Source organism: Hevea brasiliensis, chromosome 12, assembly GCF_030052815.1.
Source record: "Hevea brasiliensis isolate MT/VB/25A 57/8 chromosome 12, ASM3005281v1, whole genome shotgun sequence".
In the NCBI taxonomy this organism is placed as follows: domain Eukaryota; kingdom Viridiplantae; phylum Streptophyta; class Magnoliopsida; order Malpighiales; family Euphorbiaceae; genus Hevea; species Hevea brasiliensis.
Genome location: NC_079504.1, coordinates 10,767,664 through 10,795,015, shown reverse-complemented (window position 1 = coordinate 10,795,015; position 27,352 = coordinate 10,767,664). Strand labels below are relative to the sequence as shown.

Genomic DNA, 27,352 nt, shown 5'->3' with positions numbered 1-27,352 from the left:
TAGTGTCAATTATTTTAAATGTTTTACACTTAATAAATGAATAATTAATTGTAATGTATCACGAGTGTAATGCACTCACTTATATTTAGTATTCTCTCATTGATTTGATATAGTGCTCTCAGTGTAGTAAGAATTTTATCAGAAGGATTAAATCGATTTTAAAATAAAATTATACACTCGATTAAAATAAAATAAAACTTTAAAATTATAATTTTGTAAAATTTAATTAAATATTATATATATTTTGTATGTTTAATTTGATAAATTTAAATTTCAGTTTGAGAAATTTAATTCTATAAAATTAATTATAATTAAAATCAAATTTTAAATGAATTTCACAAAATTAATAATATATTTTTTTTAATTAAAATGCCTGTATCCTTTTCACTCTCTCTCTCTTTTCTCTCCTTCATCTCCTCTCCTCCATCTCTTCTCCCTGGCCCCTCTCTATCCTTTCTCTCCGCTCTCCATCCTTTCTCTCCCGCTCTCTCTTTTTCTTTCCTCTCTCTCCCCCTCTCTCTCTTCTACCTTTTTCTCGCACTCAACTTTTAAAATTAAATATTAGACATAATTTGTGTATAATTAAAACAAATAAACATATTTATTGAAAAAAAAATTATTTTATTAAGAATATTTGAAAAATAATACCATATTAATTCTAAATTATATAATAAGAATAAGCTTTATTCAATATAATTCTCATTTCAATACCGATGGTTTTCTGCAGTTATACAAACACATTATTATTATTATTGGAACAAAGATAATGAAAGTAAAATAGGCCGAGTTTGCCATGAGCAACGCTTCAATGTTTCTCTAATCCTGCAATTCACCAAGAACCATGTACAACGTAGAACCTTAAGGTAACGATTAGCCCATTTCATTGGCCTCCTTTCTTATGACCATATCCAAAATATATAGTTTCCTCAAGATGTGAGTTTTCATTTTAATTATGGGTATTATTTGGAAGCTGAAACAGAACTAAAATTTGATAAAATATTAAATCGATTCCTCAGTTTTTTAATTTTAATTTAGTTAAACTCTTGATACTTCAATTATAATTTGAGTTTTAATCCTTGAAATAATTTTATGTTAATTAATTTAATGGAAAATCATACTTAAATTACTGTTTAAACTTTAAAATTGATTATTAATAAACTATATTATATTATATATTTTTTCATTTTTTTTAATTATATAATTTTTAATTATAATAGACATATAATTTAGTATTAAGTGCATCATATGATATAGTAATATATTGTTTAATATATTTTTAGTTATTTCTTAATTATATAATAATTAAAAATTAAGCATTTTATATAATATAATAATAATCTTAAAATATTATAAGAATTTTAAGGAGATTTAATTAATTTATAATTAAAATTATTAGAAAAAAAATTAAAAGAATGAAAAATAATATAAGTTATACATAATTCAAATATATATATAATTTATTTAATTTTATTAAATTTTTTTTATTAATTAGTTATTCAATTATTTTAAATTATAATTAAATTATTAATTCCTCAATTATACATATGTGAGCTATAAATTATTTAATAATTATTTTCTTAATACTATAATAAGTAATTACTATTATAAAGTAAATTATAATATATTAACATATATTTATTATATATACATGTAATTTTATGTAGTACGTATATATAATTTTATTTTTTTTCATTTTATTTATACTTTTTATATTATTAATATTACTTTTAAAAATAATATTAGTAAATAAGATAATATTTAAATATATTATATTTATTTAATATATTAAAAGGATATAATAAAATTTTAATATTTAAAATGACAAAAATAATTACATAATTAAATCAATTTTAAATAATTTTATCTCTAATTAATATTTTCATTTGATTATTATTATATTAAAATCTTCGTTAAAAAGTTTAAATAAAAAATTAATAAAAACATAATTTAATTTTTATATTAAAATTATTATTAACCATATGCTACAATTCCCTAGCGTTATATATATATAATTAATTCCCAATTCAATTTTAATTTAATATGATTTTAATTTGATCCTTAATAAAATTTTGAATTAAACTTAAAAAGTAAAATAAATTCAATTTTATACAGATAAATAATTCGATATAATTTTTCAATTTATTATTTTGTTTATTTCAAGATCCCCACGGAACGGCATACCCCCATCCTCTGCTCTTTCTCTTAGTCAATCCAATGATTAAATGGACAACACGTCAGAAGGCATGATTTAGGAAAATTAACAAGGACCACAGAAGAACAAGGCAACTGAAATCTAGCATCATCGAGACACACCTTTCGCAAACTCTGGAACATCATGAAACCGCTAAACACATGTTTTCATTTCCTTTCCATGTGTTGAGCAAAAGTTAAGTATGAGGCAATACATCTCTAAGTACAAATGTTACAAAATATTTTTGGGAGCTCTACAAGTAAATATTGTACCACCCTTTCATAATGCAAAAAACCAAAAACACCATGCCCAACTGCTGCTTCTGCACAAGGAAATGATAAAATCACCCGTCAATCAAATGCCTATTAAAGTTGCAGAGAAGGATATCAAGATAGAAAAAAAAAAAAAGGAAAGAGAAGATACTATAAATACTTCTAAACAGCAACTACAATAAGAGTTATCAAGGACACAGTAGCAATCACAACGGGTGACGTTGTGCAGAGACCACCATCCACCATCCACCATCCATTTTATCACCAATAAAATAAGATTATTACAAATTTTAATTTCCATTGGCATCATGAAAGAGCAAACCCTTTAACCTGAATAGAGAGGATTTTTGGTGCATTAAAATTTCTTATTCTAAATATAAAGAGCCACTGGAATTATAAGAAAATGGAAAGAAAAAAAATTCTCCAAGGCAGCAGCACAAGACTTCAGAGAACCTACGCTTTTCCTGTATAATGAAATACATGTGCTCTTTCTGGATTACGCATGAGCTGAAAGCCACAACTATGCGCCCCCTCTAGCAGGCTAAGTAACAGGAACTACTATGACAACTATAAATACATTAAATAAAGATTAGACACATGACACAGCACGGCACTGTTAAACTATATCGAATTAGTGTGAAATTTGATTTCATAATAACGGGGCAAAAAAAAGGAAAAACAACAATTCTAATTGTGTACACTTGTATGTCACTTTCCAAAAGAAAATGATGACCAAGATTCAGCATTTTAGTTGCCTCACTACTCAAGTAACTCAACACATCTAGGCCATAGTTGCCTGATATTGATTGATGGTAATTAAGACTAGCAAAGCAATTCGCATTTAGAGACTAAATAATTATCTATACATTAAAATAACATAAGTTGGTATGTGAAATAACTTCTTACCTCCAAAAGGCAGGTCAAAGATTCCAGCTGTTTCCTCTCCCCATAATATGTACAAAAAGGTGACTCTGACACGAAGACAACTATTTGCAGCATCAATCTTAAACAACTTGTGAGGAAATATTTGCAGTCAAAAGTGTTCCACGAAACCCTTCCTCGGCATGCTGTGCAGTCATCTTTTGATCAGCAAGCTCATCTGTTGAACATTTAGATCAGAAAAATCAGTACAAACGATAGCTACTTCAGTCCAGGGAACCTTTCAAATAATTTTTGCTTTTTGGATCAATAAAAATAACTTCGAAAAGGGCACTCAACTCATTAGCGGATATTAACAAAATCATTTACAAGATAAAGAAATCATAAATCTAAAACATTGTGAACATCACACAGCAATGCATTTGCGTCCTGTACCAAAAGTGAAGATTTAAATCCATCTACATAAAATAGATGTAAGAAGCATCTCATCTGTCTCCCTAAGAAGCCCTTCTATGAAGTTTCCTTGAAATATTATTGACAAGATTAATGACCAAGCTTTTCAACCGTACAAGATCATATACCCTCCAGTCTACCCCTCCCCATTCATCAAAACCTGCTACTAAAATTCGACCTCTGAATACATATTAATAGTACTAGTACATAACGCATGCCAATATAAAGTACAAGCAACATTTTCGATGTCTGCCACTTGATCATGTTGAATGCTTTAAATGCACATCTGATTCACAAACAAATGCAAAACCCAACACAGATGTACAGAGAAAGAACTGGTGATAAAATGTTTTACTTGGATTCTAACACGTATGAGTGTCAAGCTTGCCTTATACCAAAATTTTGTATACTTTCTCATGCAGGTTCAGGTTAAGCAATCAGTCTACTAATGCCGTCATGGTGGGCAAATCTCCAACAATTAAAGAGTTTTAGGGTTTGAATTTAAGGAAGACAGGAGGTTCAGGTTTAGGAAATTGAATAAGAGCTGGCTAAAGTGAGAAAAGAAAAGAGATCAAAGGTTGTTTGGGGGCTGAGAAAATTTCCTGAGGAATTGTGGCAGCAGATGAAAAGGAGAGAACAGAGGCAACATAAATCTAGGCACAAAGACATTACAAACCGAATTAAATTTCTCTTATCAAAGACCTAAGAATGTAACTTATATCAATAAATGCAGAGAATTATTAAAATTGGTAATACGCAAATTAAGAAAATTATACACCAATCTTAGATTGGAATATATCTTCCTAAATAAGGAGAACCTCAAGGGGAAAAAGAAAATAAATTCCCTAATCACAAATATGATTTTCCTTGACTGCATCACTTTCTCACTAATTCAAAAATGTCATACCGGCATCCATGTATACTTATCAGTTACAGGTGTATGAAGTAAAGAGTCAAAAGTAGCAATGTATAAATATTTTGCCCAAATATGTACAAATACAACCATTTACTAACCAGTAAATTTCAATATTTGCAGAAATTTTATTGATATACTCGATGTAACTTGAATTATTCATAGACACTTGAGATGTAAAAACCTTAACAGTGAGTAGACCTATATTAGATGACACTTAAAAAAGCTGTTTAACCATTACTGGTCAGAAGATCTACATCCCATGGCTTGAATACAGAAGAAGAGTGCAAATTTCCTCAGAAATAACCATTTATTTTAAAGTCGTTTAAGGACTAGTCTGATTACCAGCAATATCTCTATGCTCATGGATTTCAGAATCTTGCACCCAAAGCTTATCTCCAGGGAATATATTCAAGTCTGCAAGAGTAGCAGATTCCTGATCAAGTATCCTAGAACCTTTGTGTAGTATCTGGTTCTCCTTCACTACCTGCACAAACAAACCCAATTACAGGATGCTTGTGGCCATAACTTGCCAACAGGAGTCCATGGTAATAAGATGAGTGAAGTTAAACAACAATAGATACAAGGTTAATCTTAGCAATGCAATGACAAAATATAGTCAAAATATCATTTCCAGAGGCAGACACGAAAACCAAATCAAACTGAAGCCTATCAAAGTGAATCTCAAAGAGATGCAAATATTTAATTTAGGATCCACATTATTCTCATATATTGAGGGTCAGCCTCACTGCAATGGTAACATCCATCATCAACTAGAGGTCCGGCACTCACAGAAATAGCATCTTTGGAAATACAAGGGCCTGAAGGCTACAACATTGTAACCTAGAGGAAATGACTACAAATTACAGAAATAGCCTCATTGAAAATACAAGAGGAAGGACCAGAGGCTACATGAATCTCTGATGCATGTAACAACGGCATTCACACATGTTAATTCCTACATCATCATGCACTCAATATCAAAATCAAGAAATTTATGTATGCTTTAATATAGCTTACCCCAAGTGATTCCCATATCATCATTTTTAGCTGGTATACTGAAGTAGAACCAGAAACCTTTAAATTAACTGAATTCCCGTAACTGGTCTTACGAGAGCGCTTGGAGGCTCGTCGATCAGGCTCAGAAGCAGTCTCAGATGCTTCTAGAATTGATCTTGGGGCTTCCTTACCACGTACAAGAGATACATATATGTCCCCATTGGAGTAGTTAAGTTTCTGCATCAACTTACAACTTTCTCGTTCACCTATGCAGTCCTCACAGATCTAGCAGAATTTATAAACACCATAATCAGATTAAGAAACAAAAATTAAAAGTACAACTGAAGATTGAAAAAATTTTAGCTGAGGGAATCAATGTTTCACATATACAAACAGAAAGATGGCTAAGTTTCCATTACCTCAGGACAAGTCCTGATTATAGGCTGTCTGGTCTCAGTCTCATTATTTACTTCATCTTGAGGATTCAGATGCTCCTCACTTGTTGTCTCTTCACAGGAGCCACCCAGATTATTTTCTGCTACATTACCAGGTTCAATAATTGCAGATATGCACTTGTCCTTATTACCACCCCACTCTTCACAGAAGTTGTTCCAGTCATTTTCAGTAATGATTGTTAAGCCATCTGTCTAGAATCCACAGGAGGGGGAGAAGAGGGGGAAAATCATTGCTTTAGAGAAGTCATAGTAATACTGACCATTCATTTTACTGAACTTTGCTGGTTCAATCACAGTAGTATTGGCTCTAAGCAGAAATGGCCAATTCATCTACTTTCTAGAGAACCTAGATCAATTTGCTCCAGGATACCAGCAATTTCACACACAGAAAATGACAATTCCAAGATTGAAAAAGGAAGTTGCAGGTTACTACTGCTAATGGCATCTCTCCCTTTTAGGGCAATTTAAATCAAATAACACGTCATATATATAAATCTTTATTCCCACTTTTTTAATATATATATATACATACTCATCATACTCACCGTAGAACCCTTTTGGAAAAGTATTCCGCGTTTGGAAATCAAGTCAGGAGGCCTTTCTAGGAGTCGTAAATGCTGAAAAAAGAAAAGGCAGAAAGAAGGGAGAGAGCAAGAATAACATTAAAATTTCCATCTTTATGATTAAAATATGGCTACTAATGAAAACACAACTAGCTAAATATGTCCCAAGTCATTTGCCACATTCTAAGTCCTTGTTGACTGTAAAATAACTTTGCAATGACAAGTCCTTGTCTTAGTCTAGCTGCTTTGTTCATTTCAGTATTTACAAAAACCTCATTCCATAAGATAGTGAAACCTAGCAAACAGTGATTAAAAAGGTTACAGAAGGAAGAGCTCAAAATCCACCTAAAGAGGGGGGAGGGGCAAATCGGGGAGAGAGAAGGGAATAAAAGGACGAAAGTCCAGTCAGATACAAAAAGTGATTTCATGCAGGAAAAAAATTCTAGGGAAAGTGCTAAATATACAATAAAACAGAATTTTCAGGCAAAGTTGCAATTTACCTTTTCACATTTTAATGATTCGATGACAAAATCCAGAGTTTCAGGTTCCACTGACGAAGAAATATTCTTGCCACTAGCAATTACATAGTTTCTCCATTTTGTAAGCCATGAAGAGGGCACCAAGTAGTACGTGCAGTGCAAAGAAAGAGGAATACTTTTTCCCATGGCCAATTTCTCATGAGTCTGGCGTTGTTTTAGTTTCACTGCTCTGCAGCATGGACACAAGAAATCAGAATACAAGCATGCATGCAGACACAAAAAAGTTAGTTCTGTGCTATTAATATACAAGAATATGACTGATGTAGAACAAAAATCTTCTTATACTGCATCAATGACCTTAGAGAATCCTCCAGGCAGGCAACTTCAGAAAGCTCAACGCAGCATTGAGGACACTGCTCAGAACCCAAAGGAAAAGTTTTACAACCCAAGGGATCATCAGGTTTTACTGCAATGGCATCCTCATAAAAGAACAGCCAGAGTTTCTCTGAAACCAGCACTCGCTTGGCACCAGGGGCTTGCTCAGGCATAAGTTGCCCATGTGTACACCTAATTGAAACTGTTGGGCCCGCATCAGCCTCACTTGGAGCATCGAGGTTTTTTCTTCTCACCCACTGTTGCAACCTACAAGTGTAAAAGTAACAGAATCACTAGAAAGTGAAAATACGAAAGTTCAAAAGATCAGGATGATAAATTTGCTTTAATATTTTCATTGGTGGATAGGGAGAAAATGGATATCAAAAAACAATACAACTGTTTTATAATCAGTTGATTCCTAAAACAGGAAAAGCCTTCTAGTAAGCCACATCTAATCACTGATACAAGCAAACAACAAATCATTTGGAAAAAAGGAAGGAAACAAGTACAAGATTCAAATCTTACCATGTCTTAGATACATAGTATGTTCCATCTAGACACTTCCCTGTAAGTACGTCACTTGCAAGGTCCCTCATTAATGTCCTCCGATCCCTATAGCTATCAGCAAAGACGACAGATTGTGCACCATCAATAAGGCAAGCCATGCAGTAGTCATCATTTGTCAGTGTTGGCCCTCCACCATACTGAATTTTACAAGCATTCAACAGAAAATTCAGTAATGATTGTGCAACCCAGCAATAAAACAGAGACAGAAATGAGGGGGCAAAGGAGAAAGAACTTGAAGCTGTCAAACATGATCTCAGGAAGTAAAAGAGGATGATAAACATGCCTCTTAATCAAAAGTGGATAGACACCACCCCTTTAAACTAAAGAAATAATAGGTACAAGTATTTAGTATTTCACGATGAAAAGAGAAAGCCACACAAATGCACCCTATATAAGTGTTTAAAAACAAATACTCTTCTCATAGGCAAGACAGGCACTCATCTCAGCGATCAGGCAAGTAAAGGTGCCTTGTGACCCTCAAGATGAGGTAATTATATTGAGGCGTGCCTTGCCCTATGTGAGAGGCACTTGAGGTGAGTACCCCATGAGATCTAACATTTCTTCCTAAATAGCGCCTATGCACAAGCCAAACAAATGAAGATTTATTATAGAAACAGATAGTTGAATGGTTCTTGTACAACATGTTTGCTTAAACTACAACGGAGCATAATACATTTTCATTGAATAAACTTTCACCTCATTTTTATTTGGTTGCATTAAGCTATGTTCAATCATGTTTTTATGTAACACTCATTTACTGTTGACGTTACACAATTAACCAAAAATAAAATAGGGAATTGGGGGGGGGGGGGATGTGTGGTTGATTATGGATATGCTCGTATTGTTTACACTTGAGAAATGTAAGTTTACTTATTAAAAATAATTTCTGCACTCGCGCACATGCCTTTTTGGCGCCTAGCACCTCAGTTTATATGGGAGACCTAGCACATTAAAGGCATCTTTCACCTTTAGGCTATACAAGAACATAATTAGCTAGGGGAAAACAGCGATAGATATGGTTCTCTTAAAATAAGTGAGAGATCGTATACTTGTAGATACCTTAGAGAACAATTTGGTCCAAGCTTCAGCAGACAACCGTTTCATGGAGCCAACTTTTGACACAGGGACTTTTCCATGCGAGCATTGGATAAGGGTATTATCCAATATACTGCTAGAAATTAAAAACAAAATCATAGTCTTATATACAAGTTGCCAAAGAGCATCATCAAAATCAGCTATACAAAAATAAATACATCAATAAAAAATAACTCATTAAGATAAATTATTAGTTGCCTAGCATTCCCATAAGAAAAAAGATAAATGAATCATAAGAAATTAAAAATTCTAGATTTTTTATCCTAGAGGTAGCAGATACGTGTGCGTTCATATACAAAAAAATTAAAATAAGAGAAACTTCAAATGGACGCACACAACATGCACATAATAGAATCTTGAGCTTACGGTGGAGTAATGTTATCAGCCCACTGGCGAAGCCAGTCAATGGAAGCCCAATAAAATGGTTCTTCAAATGACCGGACAGGAGCTTCAGAAAGAACTGATCGCACTTCTTGTCTCCTTCCAGTGATATGATTCAACTCGCTATCCTTCTTCAATTTGTACCGTTTGCAAGCTTCAAGATATGATGCATTCAATTCGTTTATTTCCTTAAAAAGGTGAGAAGGAAGAGAAGTGTCATGTGAATTACTCTCACAACCTTCTATTTCAATTTTGCTGGCACCAAAAACCACAGGTATTTTCTCATCTACCTTCTTAGTGCGCCTAAGATTATACATCAGCATATATGCATCATTTGATGAAAATGTCTCTACATGGCTACCAATACTAGATTTAAAAGATTGTAGCTGAACAGCATCCATATGATCTCCATTGGTAAGACCATGTTTTTCTTCTGTGCCAGCTGCTGGCTCACTGTGGACAACTTTAGATGTAGAATTTGAAGAGCCTTCTCCGAAAGGGTGAAGACCTAAGTTTGAGACATGTTCATCATCAAATTCCCACCACTGCCCAGTATTTTCATCCTTAATATGAGCAATGTAATGGCCACTGTTTACAGCAGTTCCCTTGTGAATCAACACAGCTGACAAGTCATATACCCAATCCAACTGAGAAGGTTCAGACAGCCTCTGTCGCATATCCAATACTCCAGGGAAACAAAATGCTGATGTGATTTTCTTCTTTGTTGTAGTCTACTGACAGAAATCAATATACGGAAGAAAAAATAAGAGGCTTAAATATATATTTATAGATGCTTAGAAACTAGCTTTCTACTATATCCAGTGTTAAAGTCCTCAGATGAGGAATAAAGGTGAAAAGCATCAAGTTGAGATCTTAAATAGCTACAGTAGAAATCCAAAATATCAAACCACTGTTAAGCCAAAATAATAAAAGCAGAACTCAAACTATCAAACCACTATTAGCAGCGAAAGATATATTAACCGTATTCACTGTTAAGCTAATTATCACAGTATTCTATGCCATGCCTACCAAGTACCAATTAATATCAAATTAGGAAACATCCCTAGACATAACATCATAGAATGAGGAACAAACAAAATTGCATATGTCAAAAATCCACTTTACACAATTGTCACAATAACCTATGAGTCATTATTTCCTCTGGATGTCATCACACACCCATACACAAGCTCTTCCCTTTTCCTTCAAGTAAAACCACTGTTTAAGAAACCACATGCAAGATATAGCAACTATTATTCTCATGAAACATGTAAAAACCATGCAAGAATACACTATTATTCTTATAAAGCATGTAAATATATATAAGAAAGAAAGAAAGCAACATTTCCAATTGCCCACGCATCATCTGCTAAGATAAATTTCAAATAAAAAAATACAACTGAAATTTAAAAAAATTTAAAAAAAATAGATTTGTACAATAATCCATCATAAAGTTTTAATAATAATAATAACAAAAAAAAGGAAAAAAAAAAATCTGCTTTGAAAAACACATCATAAAGTACCTTTGGGAGGAAAACACAACGCTTGAGTTGAAAATTAAGGACTTCAGGCAGAATTCTTAATTTGATGCTGCGAATAGCATCAACTCTGACTTTACACAACTCACAGAAATATTGATTCTCACCATGAAGCTCTTCCACATTAAGGTAATCATCCAAACTCTCATCTAAGCTTTTCAACCCTTTTACATTCAACTCCAGCTCATAGAAGTCCTCCATCTTTGAAGATGCTTCAGAATCTCTTCCACATTTTGAGCACCTGCAACAGAACAAAAACAAAAAGGCCAATTTGCTAAGTTTGCTTCTGAAAGAAACATTGTTTCTCTTTTCTTTCGTACAATAGATAGGAACTTTCACCCTCAAGAAGAAGTGATTATGCCTCCTTTTTTGTTGTTGTTGTTGCCATAAATTCACCATTCTATTCTTCCTTGTTTATTATGTTCTTCAATTCCATTCTGAAGGATGGCTACACATACTCTTTATCACTCATTATCATTCTACAGTAAGTCACTATTCACCCTATCTCTTACACTGCAGGAGAGAGGGAAAAATATGGCTCACACCGTTGAGGTTTGAATAAAATTGTGCAAAAGAAATTTTTTTGGTTTATTTTTACATTTTTGGATGTCATTGAATGCCAAACAACAAAAATCTTATTAAAGGTTTTCAAATTAAAATTCGTCTTACATTGTTACATGTGACACACTTCCACGGAAGAGATCTTGAACAACAGTTCTTGCTTTGGAAACTTTAGAATGGCTTAGACAACGCTCAAGCAAGGAAAGAAGTAAGGTCAAGAACTCAAGGCTATCCTGCTGAACCCCATTATCTAACTCCAGCGTCTTTATAAATGGAGCTGAGTCAATAAAAGCCATTTTACTAGCATGCAACTGTGCAAAAAGCCGAGCGAGCTGATCCAAAACAGGATGTTGCTTCAATACTTCTGGCTCGACAGAGAAAACACCTTCTCGGAAAGATGTATTCATGTAAAGATATTGAAGTATGCTGTTGGCGTAGCATGTTGCTCCCAGATTTGTGAGCCCAGCAGGTGAATCAGCAGAAGCACGAAGATCTTTGCATGGGTCTGGACCAAGGGCTTGAACAATATCTGATAATTTCTGCCATAAGCCAGATTTCCGACTCCCATTGGGTGGTGGTATCAGCCCACAAAAGCAATTGGGATTATCTTTAGTGTTCACACGGCAGCCTTGGCAAACTGGCTTCTGAATCACGTACAATTGATTTATGTCATCATTGGTTATTTCACCAGTTGCATGAATTTTCCTAAACAAAAGGACCAAACAAATGCAAAATAATACATTCAGAGCACGCATATGAAGCAGAAAAAGCTTACAATCTACAGGAAAGACAAACGTTAGTACCTCATTATTTCAGAAGTGATATTAACATTGTCCCCTTGTCTGTGTCTTTTATTTTTGCTTCGTGTAGTTGGTCGGCTCATTGTACCACCGACCTATTCTGCAGAGAAGAGGGATCATGTTGGAGTCTCACATTGGAAACAAACAAAGAGAAACAAGAAACTAAATAGAAAGGGGAGCCAAGCATTTTGATGGAAGCAACCCAAGCTCAAACAACTGAACCTTGCCAACAGTCCTCAACATGGGTCAGAGAATTTCAAATATCATTTCATTTCACATTGATAAAAAATGGGATCTCATATGGCTCACACCTCTAAAAAAACAGTTCTTTTCAACCTAAACTCAATGAAAAAGAAACGTGCCTCAACTCTAACATTACCTTATGAATAAATTTCATGAAACTGCAAACCAAATGCAGACACAATAACCAAAGAGACGCACAATTAAGACGAGTTCTTGCAAGCATTCTATTTTACTCTACTAGATTAGCATTCACATTCAGTCACTCCTACTCACAAGCATTTAGATTTCATAAACTAACAGCCTAATTATTTACAAGAAAAAAAAAAAAGACGATCTTCTGTTAACCAAAACCTACCTTCGTTTCGATTTAACTCTACTAGCTCGGAGTTTGAGAGTACTCTTTGAGAAAGAATTGCAGTGTATGTAGAAACTGATCGTCCACTAACAAAAACAAAATCAATTAATGCATTAAAAAAGAAAAAGAAACTTACTCCAAGAAATGAAGACGGAAGACGAAAAGGATTGATTTAAAAACCCTAGAAATTAAAACAGGGAATCAGAAAGAAAGTTCAGCAGTAATAAAAACAGAATCAATAAAAAAAAAATTGCAAAATTTTCGATAATTAAAAATAACTCAAAAGGAAATGAAACAGAATTTCAATCCAAAAAAGAAAAAAAAATAGTGATGGAGTTTACCTGAAGAACCAGATAGGGACGCGAAAGGAGATGAGAGAGAAAAACACCGATTTTCAAGAAAAAAGAAAATCGAGGAGAAGCGATTGTGATGGGGAACTGGTAAAGAGAAAAAAAAAAAAAAGAAAAAACTAAATGCTAAGAGAAGACAGTGTTTGTTTGTATTAATTAAAGGTAATTGTCACAGCAGAAGACGATCAAAGAGATTTGTTATTTTTACGCCCTTGATTAGGAAAAAAGGGAAATAAATAAATGTAATGAAGGAAATAAATTAATTGCGCGAAGGAAAAGAAAGGTCGCGATTCACGAGGGAGGGAAAGAAAGAACGAAGAGCTAACGAGACCTTTCGATTTTTGGAGCTCCATTTCATGGTCCCTGAATTTCCATTTTTGTAAAAGCTTGTCCCTAAATTTAGATTTTATGCTAGTGAAAACTATAAGCCTTAGTCACGGGGTTAATGTTATCTATTTTAATTGTTAGTAATTATTTTATTAATTATAATTAATTATATATATATATATAATAATTTTAAAATAAAAGTATTTAATAGAATAATTATTAAATTAATAATTAAATATAAAATTAATGATATTATTTAATTATTTTTTAATTTTTAAAAATTTAAAAATTAATTTTTTATTAATTATTTTTTTAATTTTAATTATTAATATAAATATTATGTCACTAAATAATATAAATAAATAAAAAATATAATATTTTAATTAAATTTAAAATATTAAATATTACCTTAAATTATTATTGAATAATATCTTATATGAGATTAAAATTATTAAATTAAATATTTATGTATAATTTTATAAACTTATTATACATAATCTCAATACGAGTCGTATCCATATTTACAATGAGACTAGGTCCACTTCAATCTTCATATCCTTTGAAAAAAAAAAAAATTCTTCATATCCTACTCTGTGTCAAGAGCAACAACCATTGCCACTTATCACTTGGTCCTAGAAAGAAAGTAGATAATGAGCCTTGGAAGACAAGGTCATGAGCTCTTATAGCAGCCTAATGATCTGAGGCGTTGTTTAGTTGAAGGTAAGCCATATTGAAATCTTAATTTTTAAAATAAATTAAAATTTTATAATTTTAATTAGCATTATAAATTTTAAATGTAATATATTAAATAATTATACATCTTGTTTAGTGTTAAGTAATTTTACTTTATATAAAATTAAGTCGTAAATATAAAGAAAACTTTTACTTATTCTAACTTTTATTATGCAAAATTGTTAATTAAAGCACATATACTAAACAACAGTTTTTCAAAAATATAAATGATTCATTAAATATATTTCTTTGGAATTTGTGATTGTCTCTTTTTATAATATATTTTTTAGAATTAAATCTGAATTTCCCTTAAGAGCGCAAAAGCTTACCGATGAGAATATATATATATATATATTAAACAGAGAAAACAGTTGGAATTTGCAAGTTGTAAGTTGTAATAACAAGCCTAGCTTTGAAAGGGTCAGGAAGAAAACTCGTCAAAACAGTTATGAAAAAACAGAGTTCAAACGTGGAAAAGGAAAACCATAACTCGGTTCTTGAAGGATATGTGAGAAAATAAAAAGGGAAAATACCTTCTAAAAATATCGAAAAGGAAGTTTTTTTTTTTTTTTAATTTATTCTTGAATAATTAATGTAAAAGGGTGGGGTATCATTGCCCTTCAAAGGGGTGTAAGTGTAAGGTTAACTCTCCCGTTTTCTGATAACGGATGCTGCTAATAAAAGAACTCAAAAACACCCTCCATGATTGGCTTACCATGAATTCTTGCGGTTATTGTCACTTCTCTTAAATCATCTGTTTTTCTTTCCTGTCTCTCTCTCTCTCTCTCTCTCTCTCTCTCTCTCTCTCATGGTAGATCATCCTCAGATTCTTGGCTTACCACCAGGTGCGTCCATTTCTGAGCACAAGAAAAGTTGTCTCGGCATTAAAGATTTTTGTGAAGTTTACTTATCAGCAATCACAAGATGGTGTCGATTTAAGAAATCACTTTCAAAATCATCCCATTCCCCATGCAGAAAAGCTGAAACTGAAGCAAAATCCCAAGCAGCTACCCAAGAAACTTCTGAGGTACGAAAGAATTATATAATCATATCATTAAAGAAAAACAAGATTCCAAAATCTTGAACTTGTCATCATAGCTCAAGATATATCACATGTATCAAGAATATCAGTTCTTGAATTTTTCAAAAATAAACAACTTTACCTCTATCTTGCAGTACCTTGATGAGGAAAAAGAAGAGGAGGAAACAATGAATGGAGTGCACAGCTTCAGATACAATGCTGATAGTATGCGAGGTAATAATCCTGCAGGTCCTGGAGCGTTTTACAAGCATAGAAGCATGGATAACAGCATTCCACATACATCTTCTCCTTTATCAAGAAATGGAAGCCCAAGAAATGGAAGCCGAAGGAGCCCCTCTCCAACATCATCATTTCTCTATAGAAGCATGAGCAAGGCGAGCAACAAATCAAATTATCGCTACACGTCAACTATTTCAAGAGAAGCAAGCAGGAGGAGCACTACCCCTATCATGTTTTCAAATTCAACAGGGATGGTGAAACCTCCAACCGTTCAAAAAGATCTCGAGTGCACGTTGGAGGAGTTGTGTTATGGATGCATGAAGAAGATCAAGGTTACAAGAGATGTCCTTACAAACACAGGGTTTGTTCTCATGTCTCTTAGGTTTTCAAGATTCCATTGTTTTGTATTTTTATCTGTTCTTGAAACCTGAAAAGCCTGAAACAACTAGGTAGTTGGTTTTATTTATATCAATGTCATGTCTTTGTGGGATTTTGGCAGGCAAATAATTCAAGAAGAGGAAATACTGATAATAAATGTGAAGCCAGGATGGAAAAAGGGAACAAAGATCACATTTGAAGGAATGGGAAATGAGAGACCTGGAACTTGCCCGGCAGACATAACTTTTGTAATTGCTGAGAAAAGGCATCCTCTGTTTCAGAGAGAAGGAGATAACTTGAAGATAGTAGTAGAAATCCCCTTATTAAAGGCTCTTACAGGGTGTGAAATTTCAATCCCTTTGCTAGGAGGCGAGAACATGACGACTTTGATGATTGAGGATATTATTCACCCTGGATATGAGAAGATCATCATAGGACAAGGTATGACGATCACAGAAGAGGAAGGAAAGAGAGGAAATTTGAAAGTTACCTTTCTAGTTGAATTCCCAACAGAAATGACAGATGAACAACGATCCGATATTCTTAGTATTTTAGAGGATTCTTGTTGAATTCTTTCAGTCTTTCTTTAGGGCCAAAGATACATTTCCTCTGTTTTTGTGCTTACATTTCTTTCTTTTTTCTTTTTCATGGCACTTAGACAGTCAAATCCAGTACATTCTTGTAAAATATGTTTAGAACAAGTACCCCTTAGTCACCCAAACACATGCTAGACCTGTGATCTTTTATCTCATCAATAATTGATTAAAAAATAATAGCACTTTATCAGTATCATGGTATTTCACAAACTTTTTGGAGAAGTTTAAATAAGACAATTTTAAGTTTTTGTCCAAATTAGTATACGCCTTTCTGATTATACTAAAATAGACTGAATTTTTTGTTCAAAAAATTGAAAATTATCATTTTTCTCATTTTTTTAATAATAAATTATTAATTTTCATTTTTTTAAATACTTAAAATTATTTATTATTTTTAATCAAAATAAAAAAATTGAAAAAACAAAGAATCTAGGAACAACATCTTAACCCTTTGTTTGTTTTGAGGCTAATGGAGAAAAAAAAAGATTTTTTAAATTTTCTTTGTTTGAATAATAAACGGATTAGAGAAATGAGAAAAAATAACTGAAAATCATATTTTCAAATTTTTCTTCATCAAATTAAAATATTTTTCTCCAATTTAAAATGAAAATTCTATTTCTCTTCTATTAAAGTGTTCAAACAATAGAAAAAAAAATTAATTTCTCTTTATTCTTTTCTTTTCTCTCCTCATCATTTCTTCTGTAGAGTTAGGGATAAAAGGTAAGAATTTAAACATCAATCAAGAAATTTGAACACCAACTCAGAAATTTTTAATCAAAGAACAAAATCAATAATGAAAATTCTCAATTAGAAAACAAAAACCTTTACTCCGTGTAAATTTCGATAACCAAATCAAACTAAGAATTCCACTCTCTCCCACTTTTACTTTTCAGGCATAAGCCTTGCAGCAAATAAGAAGCCTGATGTAGTAATGTTTATTCAAATATTAAAATTATATACAATGTGGGAATTTCTGTTTTCTGGTATTTCAGAGTTCAGCGTATTGTTATACACCTAGAAATTCTGATGAGTTGAGGACTTATCAGATTCTAAAAATATTTGTGAAATGAAATCATGTGCACTCGTGTAGATAAGCACATGTAAAAGATGATAGATGGTCAATAGAGACTGAATCTAGACCCCACAACAGGTCTAAATAATCTCAAATTTCTGAGCAAATCAACACACTCATCAGAAGATATTAAATACTTATGCAACATTCCATTTCCGTTGTTGCAACCCATCAATCTTAATCCAATTTAAATTGTACAAGAACAACAATTTACAAGGGTCGAGTATCTTAAACTTACACGAACAACCACATATTCTTCTCAAGCCTTGCCCCAGCCAAGCAAAGCTTGGATAATGTTCCATATGCCACCACCGATTAAGGCCTTCATCAATCTTACCTTCTCTGTGGTATATGGTGGATACCTTATGGCTGCATCACCAATGAAACTTCGATATAGTACTGCCTTCTTATGGCTAAAAGCATCAAAAGAAAACTTTCCATGGTATGAACCCATTCCACTCTCCCCAACACCTCCAAATGGTAAAGTATCAACAGCAAGCTGCATCAAGAAGCACATGTTATGTGCAGATATTAACCAGTATTCAATTTTGTGATATTAAATCTACAAATTTCAAGGATACATGCATGCAATATGAGAATGAAAGACAGGTTTTTATTGATTATTTAGAAGTGCATGCCCATGCTGTATTATAGAAGAATATTAGATGGAACTTAGCCAAAAGCAGAAACATATCCAACTAAAACTAGTTTGTTTTAACTCTTAAATGAATTTCCATGTCAACCCAACTGAAGAAGTACTTGAATCTGCAACAGAACTTTCAACCATTGCCAATATCTAAAGGATCATAAGCAATACAGTGCTGACTCAGGTTATCAGGCAACAACATGAATTTTCAGGCAACTAACTATTCCATATTCCCTAACTAAGAACAAGTTTCAGCACAAATCATTCATTGATCCCCAAATCAAACACATGGCTGATACACCCGATCTGTCCATTCAATGCACTCCAGTAATAACTCAACAGTGCCTAATGAGATTTGAAGATGCATGGAAAATTTATTTCTGGGTGTATGCATCATCCCAACTCTCATGTTAACCATAAGCAGCAAGTTGTTATTCTATTGCAGAGACATGTATCTAAATTATGAATGCATATGTACACGGCTAGTTTCCACAAGATCAAGAAAGAATAATTACATGCACAGTAGTGTCATTGATGACTAGACCCCCTGCAGAGACAGACATCACGAACTGTTCCTTGAGTTTCTTTTTATTGGAGAATAAATAAGCTGCAAGTGGCTTTGTTCCTGAGTTTATCAAATCAAAACTCTCTTCGATTTTGTTCACCTGTTCCAAACCAAAAGGGAAACATAGATATGATATCAGTGAAAGACTATGGGACTAAAATGTCTACATAATTAAATAATCAATGCTCCCAGGGAAATGTAACAAATAATCTCTGTTTTCATGCACAAGGCCATTATAGCAGCAGAAAATTCCTGAAACGAAATGCTACTTCCTAATTCTTCTGTTTACAGTTATGTAAGAATTATTTTTTTGCTATCACTTTTGCCTGATGTGAACAGAGAATAATGCACAATGTTCCAGGAGAATTTTAGCTTAAAATTTAAATATCATTTTCTTTATATTTCTGAAGAATTGCAAGTTTGTAACCCAACAAAGAAAACAGGCAAAGAAAACTAACTGAAGTAGATCTCTTGGTTTTTACCAATATAATAGGAAGCAACGGACCAAATATCTCCTCATTCATTATCAGAGAGTCTTGTGGGACATCCAGCAAGATGGTGGGAGCAATTTTCCTGCAATTGGTAGAAAGAAGCATTTATAGATGAGAAGCCCATTGCACCCAGCCAAACTATGAACCAAGAAAACAATGAGCATACACAGTAGAACTCACAGGCTTTCTTTGTCTCTTTCACCTCCATGGACAATATTACCAGAAACCTTATCCTCATCCAGTAGCTTAGTCAAACGAGTAAAATGGTTAGAATTCACAATTCGGGACAAGTCTTTTGATTCCAATGGAGTCTTTCCATAAAATCTCTCTAGTTCGTTTTTCAGTGTATCCACCTGGATGAGAACAAAACAATTAAAAAAACAACTAAAAGAACAACAACATGGGAGAAAATGAAAAGCCAAAAAGAATTGGAATGAAACTTTAATGGCACTCAACATTACCAGTTCTGGAGCATAATCTTTCGTTGTTATAATGTAATCAGGAGAAACGCACGCTTGTCCATTGTTACACCCCCACTTTCCTGCAATTATCCGCCTAGTTGCAACCTTGGAGACGAAGATTAAAAAGAAAAGAAGAAGAGTCAGAAAGACAAACAGAACATAACAAATGATGCTGATTATTGACAAAAGCACATACAATTGCACGGACACAGAGAGAAGAGCTCTTTACCTGTAAATTGATGCCTGCATCAATGACAACAGGAGATTTTCCCCCAAGTTCCAAAACAACCGGTGTCAGGTGCTTTGCAGCAGCAGCCATCACAATACGTGCCACTCTTCCATTGCCTGTAAATTCAAGTAATATTTGTTCAACTGTCCATTGAATTTAGAGCTTTAGTAAGAAATCCATCATTAAAAGTCAATATTTAAAGCAATGATACTGATTCAGTTTTTCTTTTAGCTACAACGTTTACTTAAACGAAATGACTTAAAATTTCAAACATATAGAAAACACTTAATTCTCCTTCATTTAACTCATTAAAGGGGACGTAGCTTACAAGATACCCAGACAGGTGAATACCCATATGTCCCTGAGCATGGCTGACCACAGTCAGCCACCACCTGACATTGGTCATCATTGCAGCCACTGTGATTTATCCTTCTGTGAAATTTTCTTTTCTACTCAGTTATACCATAAACAAAGTGGCATAAAATCCTCATTGGTGCAAACATCCTCATGGTATTTTTCATTGAAGAAAAATAAGTTTTCCTTGACATCCACTAAACACCAAGATAATTTCAAGCTCATTTTCAATGTTATAACCAAATAGCAGAGTCTGCAGGCAAGACATTTTCCACAACAAATAAAGCAACTAAATATGCTTTCAATTTCCAACAAATACTCTTGCAAAAGACACCAAACTGTTAACTTCCAAAATCACTCCCACCCAAATTAATAAGTTCTGAGTGCAAAAGTCTAAATAATGATTCACCCTTCTCCTGAAAGAATAAAAAAACTTCAGCTCACCAAGCAACAATAAAACTCCATTCCTCTCTATGAAAGACTTGCTATTTTCCCTCTAATTTTTATGAGCTTCACGAGGGAGCAATGAAGATTGACATGCACAAATGTTTATAGAAAAAGCTATTATATTATACCTCTCTCAAACAGACACAATGTTTTCGCCATCAATCTTTTCCTACTACACTTGATTTCTTTTTTCAATCTCTACCCATGGTAAGCTGTTAGACTTCCACATAATTGTCAATAGTCTCTTTGTTTTTTGAGATTTCCAAACTCATATGTGGGTAAAAGAGGATTTACATCCCGTATAGTACTCTATCAGTCTATTTAATAAATCAATAATCATCTCAAACACCATTAGTGAAAAAGGAAGTTGTCTTATAACACTTCAAACTAAATGGATGAACTGAAAATTTTTCAAATATTCTACCTTCACCCCGAAAAAAAATACATTATATGTCTTGCTACTACGTGTCTAACAAACTGTTGTGTCCATGTTAAAAGAGCAGTATATAATTTGCATTCATGACAATCTACCCCACTGAATATTATCTTCTATAGTATAACAAATAAATTAATGTTTTAAATTCTTAATATCACAGAAAAGGTAAGGCAGATAAATAAAAAATGAACAAAAACCTGTATAAAATATTTTTTCCCACTTTTGCTCCAGCAAGGCAGACGTTTCAGCAACAGCCCCCTCAATAACCCTTATGGCAGAGCTATCCAAATATTTCACAAGTAGTTTTGAAAGCAATGAGGATGAGGCTGGAGCAATTTCTGATGGTTTTAATACCACAGCATTACCAGCTGCAATAGCTCCAACAAGTGGATCAAGAGACAACACTGCAAAAGTAATAAGTCATAAGAGAATGAAATTGCAATCAATATTGTAAAATTTGACAGATAAATATAAGGATGGAGAAAATAACACATAGAAATAGTCACCAGGATATCAACATACAAAAAGGATAATTCCATGCTGAAATTATTAAAACAACACCCAGAGGTTCTGACAAAATTTCAGCCGATGATGGAAAAGTGGTTAATGAGGTCTTTGCCTACAATAAAACAAGATAGTTAATTGAACTCAACCCAATGACCATAAAGACAATATGTTATGACAGTGCAAATAGTGGGGAAATTCCTTAAAGGGGGTTAGGGTGATGGGAAATAGAGAAAAGCCCTACCTTTTCTGGCACAATCCAATGTTTCACTTCTTTAAGCGCCACTCTGCACGAGTTCTTCAGCATGCCTATCTGCACAACAAATTATTTCCATTAACTTTGCGAGTACATAGTATGTATTTATTGTAGAACCTACATATGATACAAGTTATCGCACAGGAGCCTTGAGGAGGCTAGCTAACTCTAACTGATAATCAACCAGTGCTTCCAGTATTTCCTACAATACAAGCACACACAATTGCATGCACACTGCATAATATCAAATAAGTTTACCAGACCAAAGAAAAATATCCAAAATTAGTAACAATATGCAGCAGAAAAACAAGATAACATATCTCCAAGTAAAAATGGCTATAATACAAATATCTACCAGGAGTCCTTGAACGTCAGTTAACATGTTATTAACTTCTCCAGTTGAGAATGTTCAGTAACTTTTGCATTTTCAATTGGCAACAATGGAACCTAGGACCAAGCTCAACATTTAATTCCATGTAGAATTTGATTGCAACTGTATCAACTAAAAGGAACAAAGTTGAATTGCACAAGGTGTCCATAGGTTAAAGGATCTAAAGAGAGAAGCTAGTTTATATCAAACCAAGTGCCGGCCTCTATGATTAACGAACACAAACCACAAACATCTAGTAAAACATTCAATCAAGTTCCAAACATGCAACAAGCAATTCTGTGTTCACAATGAACATGAATGATAGTTGTTAAAACAAAATTCTTTGCCAATTCGAAGAAATCAACAATTTGCTCTAACTTTTTCTTACATGGTATATATCCTCTTATTTTTCACATTGTACAATTTTGAACATCTGAAATCCCATGTTTTAGTAATAGCTTTTCCGTAAGGTCGTTCCGATGACTAGCATTACTATTTAAAAAACATTTTTTTAATCACATTTGCAAAATTATGCATTGACCAGCTACAAATCAGTCTCAATAACTTCCAAAGTAGTGAGGACCTAAGGCATTTGCTATTCCTGATAATTCCCAATAAACTCCAAAATTATGTATCACTCCCTGCACATGGTAATTACTATTTTAAGATTGTTATCATATTCAAGATAAGAAACAGAGTTTCAAACGACATTCTTCTCTACTGAACAACTGCAATTAGCCCACTTAAACAGGATATTTAAAAAAAAAAAAGGGAGAGAGAGATTTGGCTGCCCCCTTGCCGGTAAAACATGATTAACCATTTTAATACAATCCCACGAATTGATTTTAAAACCAATGGTCAGTTCCCTAAATAGTCCAAAAAAATTTTAATAAATAATAATAATCTTATCATATGAAACTACCCATTTGAAATTAAATTCTAAATGGGTTTCAAAATCAAAGATTGGAACATCATGAGCACGAGTCACGACATATCATGTTCATGCAGAATGGAGAGTAACTAATCCAAAAAAAAAAAAAAGTAAGGCCTGAGACGTGCACGTGCTCTTTTCCGCCGCATATGAATAAAATCATTGAGACAGAAGCTGAGACTGTTTCTGGACAAGCTAAGCTAATAAATGCGATAAATGCTTCTCCCAATCATCTGCAAGTGAAAATTATACACGACCTAAAATGCGTAGAACCCAAATTTTCATTATTCCACAACAGTAGTACTAAGTCAGAAACATTAATTTTCACGTGAAAGTGAAACAAAAAGGGGACCAAACGTAATCCAATTCAAAAGTAAACGAATTAAATCAAACGAAAAGAATGTGTAGGAATTAAGTCACAACAGAGCAACGGCGACAAGATTGGAAATCCAACCAAACCGGGAGGCTGAAAATTTCATTAATTATCCGACTACAAAAGTCAATTTCCAGTTCCCAAATCACACCTCACCAAACAAAATTAAACACCCCCAGAAAAACTCAAAAAAGGGGTTAAATTCTATACATCAACCATCTTGAATTCTTGATCACTGAAAAACAATAATTTTCACTCTTAGCAACTATTGACCAACAAACTCAACAACTAAACATCAAAGCTAGAAGGAGAAATTCTTTTTTTTTTTTGAGAGAGAGAGAGAAAAAATTTTTACGTATTCATGTGGTAGGGTGAGAGAGTGACCTCATAAACAACGGATTCGAGTTCAGGCTTGGAAAGATCCTGGCGAAGAGCCTCGGCGATCTCTTTCTCGTTCTCATCACACATCTTTAACATATTTTTCAACTGAGTAACTCTCCATTCATAGCTCCGAGTCTTACCAGAAGCGAAAGTGCATCTCAGCTCATTCACCAAAGCACTGGCTGCATCCACATCGAACACCGCCTTCTCCTTCTCCTCGCTCCCAGCCATTTCAATACCTCAAATCGATAAACAAAGCCGAAACCTATAGCGTATAAATATAGAGAGAGAGGGAGAGAATAGTGCTTTGTTGGTATCCACCAGCTATGATGGCTGGACGTTTTGTACCGTTGTGTCGTTTCTCTATATAAGGAGGCGTTTGGATAAGAATGGAATTCAGTGCTTGGATGGAAATTGCGGATAGGTTATATGAATATGAATGAAGGGAAATAGCGGAAAAAAGAATAATACAATGTTAGAGAAAGGAACGGAAGGTCCGACCTGTCAGGTGAAGAGTTGTGTGTCGTCCTGACCTGGGAAGCGCCCGTGTTTGTCACTTTTTCAGCGACGCATGGTGTGACTGTGACCTGTTTTGTTTTGTGTTTGAGGCTTTCCCAAGTCAGCGAAGCGGATGCCAAGTTTGTCACTCGACGCTACAGCGCGTGTGCTATCGTATGGCTACCAAATGCCTGTTTGGCTGCTTTTTCTATGCCTATTCCTTGTTGAGCACGCAAACAATTTTAATTTATACATTATTTTTTTATTTTAGAATATAAAAAATAATATTTTAAATTTTTATTAATTACTTTGTATTTTTTTTTATAATTTTTATGTAAATTAAATTTTTTATCTCATAATTTTTAATAAAATTTATAAAGATAAAACGATAGAAAATAATTTGAAATCAATTACATCATATAATTATTTTCATCATTTTAAAATATTAAAATTTTTATATCATAAATACAATATATTCAATTATTATTTTATATAATAACATTAATATTATTCCAAACAACACTAATAATCTAAAAAAATACAAAGATAATGTAAAAGAAAAAATAAAAAAATATATATATTTCTGAAACTATATAAAGTTACAAGCATATGAGGTTTTAAATTTAAACATGATTAAAAATTTAATAAATAAAGACATATTTGTACTTTTATTATAAAATATTTATATAGTCCAACCATTAATTAAATACTTACAAAATTTAATTATCGGATATATTATTAAATATATGACTCAATTATTAAAAGATATATGATTATACATTTATTGAAAAAAAAAAATTGTACGAGACAGACTCATATTATCATATTATTCAATCTCTTTTCTTTAAGAAAAATGAAAACTTTCTTATATGTAATAAAATATTTAATATAATTAATTTTTTAAAATATTTTTAATTAATATATTTAATAAAAAATATATATTAATTGTTAATATTGAGTTTTATGAGGTGCAAAATATGAATTATTTGCGGCAATTAATGTGCATTTATATATATATATATAAGAAATTTAAAGATGTAACCTAATACTGATAACTTCTATTGTCTGTCTCTGCATTTAGAATTTTCACATTTATTACAAATAGTTGGATAACAAATGCTCAATCCTTTCGATTATTGACCAAATTCTGTTCATGCTGGACGGTAGGTAGGCGTGGGCTCCGTTGGATTTGATTCGCTGTTGGAACTTTTTTTTTTTCCCTTAATTTAGAATTGGAATTGAAGCTATTTACAGAAATAAAATCAATTTAATTTATATTTAATTTTTAATTTTGATTTAAATTAAAGACATTAGTGATAACTTTTAGGGATGGAATCAGATTTTTTTTTTATGAAAGTGAATACTATATATAAAATTACATATATACTAAAAAAATTCCAAATCACTATCCACGAGAACCCCACTTCTTTTTTTTTTTTTTTCTATGTAACTCCTTTTTGCTTTGATTTTATTTTTTTTTTATATGTCTTAAGAGGTAGAGGGTTACGTTTTCCAACATTATACAGCTTTTTTTTATTTATTATTGAAATCCTTAAAAATTGAAGAAAAATTTATTAAAAATCACAATTAATTCATAAAATCATAACACTATAATATTTTCTGTCTTTATTGATTTTAAAAATGATTAATTACACTTATTTTATATATATTTTAAGGGGCATTATTCTATATTTAAAAATATCATAATCGACTATAGTTAAATTAAAATTTTTTTTAAGGGTATTAATGTTATAAAAATTTATTAGATATATGATGAAAAATAAATTGTTGAGACCTGAGTATTTTCTTAGTTAATTATTTTATATAGGAGCTTTTTGAAGGTGATATAATTTATAAAATAATTTTGATATGAAATTGAAAGGCATCGTTGTTGCTATCCCTATCCAAAATTAATCACTCTTGTTCAAGATTTTTTAAAAAAAAAAAAAAACTCTTATTCAAATGTTGTGCTCTATGGAGTATGCATGAAGAATTTTCACATTTATTACGAATAGTTGGATGACCAACGATATCTCTCCCAAATCATTCATACGAACAATTCCCATCATAATCAAGTGACATGAAAAATTAATTATTATCCTTTTATATAAATTATATTATTGATTTGATATAATTATTATGTTAATTATAAATACTTTGTTATAACATAAAAATTGAAATTAATAATGTAATAAATATCTTAATTAATGATAAGGTGATACTATTTTAAAATAATTAAAAATAATAATAATTTCAGTGTTATTTGGAAGACAGGATAAGATAGGAGGAAAGAAAAATATAAGAGACAAAGTCAAATGAGACCCACGAAAAAAATCTTTACTCCAAAGATATGGAGAGAAAATAAAATGTTGTTTCTTCAACAACCTTGATCAGCAACTTAATTACAATGATACCATCGTTAATCACCGGTCAAATATCACCAAGTTTGACACGTGTTGTGTTTTACGTGGTTTACCGACCTGGCGGCGAATAGGCCGTTCAGCTTTGCGGTGCGAACTGAAACTGCAAAGTGAAAAGTTAGGTATTTCTGTTGGACGACGAGCGAAAAGCTGGT

General features: G+C 32.5%; 3 protein-coding genes across 9 annotated transcripts; 1 reads left to right on the top strand and 2 right to left on the bottom strand.

The window, feature by feature from the left end:
* Positions 1 to 2,333: 2,333 nt before the first annotated feature.
* Positions 2,334 to 13,869, bottom strand: LOC110655351 (ubiquitin carboxyl-terminal hydrolase 26). Of its 6 annotated transcripts, none has more exons than XM_058131085.1 (17): positions 13,461 to 13,869; positions 13,120 to 13,300; positions 12,525 to 12,616; positions 11,830 to 12,426; positions 11,146 to 11,401; positions 9,913 to 10,353; positions 9,608 to 9,810; positions 9,206 to 9,314; positions 8,105 to 8,283; positions 7,562 to 7,846; positions 7,226 to 7,433; positions 6,708 to 6,779; positions 6,127 to 6,354; positions 5,729 to 5,992; positions 5,054 to 5,195; positions 3,370 to 3,562; positions 2,334 to 2,513 (listed from the first exon to the last, which is right to left on the bottom strand). In XM_058131085.1, the coding sequence occupies exons 3-16, from the start codon at positions 12,602 to 12,604 to the stop codon at positions 3,468 to 3,470; spliced, it is 3,159 nt and encodes a 1,052-aa protein (XP_057987068.1). In that variant the 5' UTR covers positions 12,605 to 12,616; positions 13,120 to 13,300; positions 13,461 to 13,869; the 3' UTR covers positions 2,334 to 2,513; positions 3,370 to 3,467. The 6 variants fall into 6 exon arrangements, with proteins under 6 accessions (XP_057987068.1, XP_057987066.1, XP_057987065.1 ...); XM_058131083.1 differs by having other exon boundaries at positions 13,256 to 13,300; XM_058131082.1 differs by having other exon boundaries at positions 9,608 to 9,776; positions 9,861 to 10,353; positions 12,525 to 12,621; positions 13,120 to 13,205.
* A 1,269-nt stretch (positions 13,870 to 15,138) lies between these two features.
* On the top strand, positions 15,139 to 16,956 carry LOC110655287 (uncharacterized). Its single transcript, XM_058131080.1, has 3 exons — positions 15,139 to 15,555; positions 15,705 to 16,150; positions 16,289 to 16,956. Exons 1-3 carry the CDS (start codon positions 15,337 to 15,339, stop codon positions 16,734 to 16,736), a joined length of 1,113 nt encoding a protein of 370 aa, XP_057987063.1. The 5' UTR covers positions 15,139 to 15,336; the 3' UTR covers positions 16,737 to 16,956.
* Positions 16,957 to 17,969: 1,013 nt separating this feature from the next.
* On the bottom strand, positions 17,970 to 24,802 carry LOC110655352 (aldehyde dehydrogenase family 3 member H1). 2 transcript variants are annotated; one of them, XM_021811647.2, is made up of 10 exons: positions 24,283 to 24,788; positions 22,213 to 22,281; positions 21,987 to 22,083; positions 21,662 to 21,868; positions 20,228 to 20,343; positions 19,999 to 20,103; positions 19,718 to 19,890; positions 19,529 to 19,619; positions 18,997 to 19,146; positions 17,970 to 18,334 (listed from the first exon to the last, which is right to left on the bottom strand). In XM_021811647.2, the coding sequence occupies exons 1-10, from the start codon at positions 24,508 to 24,510 to the stop codon at positions 18,095 to 18,097; spliced, it is 1,476 nt and encodes a 491-aa protein (XP_021667339.1). In that variant the 5' UTR covers positions 24,511 to 24,788; the 3' UTR covers positions 17,970 to 18,094. The 2 variants fall into 2 exon arrangements, with proteins under 2 accessions (XP_021667339.1, XP_057987062.1); XM_058131079.1 differs by having other exon boundaries at positions 19,718 to 20,103; positions 24,283 to 24,802.
* Between the last annotated feature and the right edge of the window lie 2,550 nt (positions 24,803 to 27,352).

Coding starts and splice junctions, on each gene's coding strand:
- LOC110655351 (XM_058131081.1), bottom strand. CDS start 12,604: ATGAGCCGACCAACTACACGAAGCAAAAATAAAAGACACAGACAAGGG. Junction 12,427..12,524: donor ATCACTTCTGAAATAATGAG/GTACTAACGTTT, acceptor CCTTTTGTTTAG/GAAAATTCATGCAACTGGTG. Junction 8,284..9,205: donor GGACCAAATTGTTCTCTAAG/GTATCTACAAGT, acceptor TGTAAAATTCAG/TATGGTGGAGGGCCAACACT.
- LOC110655287 (XM_058131080.1), top strand. CDS start 15,337: ATGGTAGATCATCCTCAGATTCTTGGCTTACCACCAGGTGCGTCCATT. Junction 15,556..15,704: donor CTACCCAAGAAACTTCTGAG/GTACGAAAGAAT, acceptor TCTATCTTGCAG/TACCTTGATGAGGAAAAAGA. Junction 16,151..16,288: donor GATGTCCTTACAAACACAGG/GTTTGTTCTCAT, acceptor GGATTTTGGCAG/GCAAATAATTCAAGAAGAGG.
- LOC110655352 (XM_058131079.1), bottom strand. CDS start 24,510: ATGGCTGGGAGCGAGGAGAAGGAGAAGGCGGTGTTCGATGTGGATGCA. Junction 19,620..19,717: donor GAAAGAGACAAAGAAAGCCT/GTGAGTTCTACT, acceptor TACCAATTGCAG/GAAAATTGCTCCCACCATCT. Junction 19,147..19,528: donor CGTTGCTTCCTATTATATTG/GTAAAAACCAAG, acceptor GGTTTGGAACAG/GTGAACAAAATCGAAGAGAG.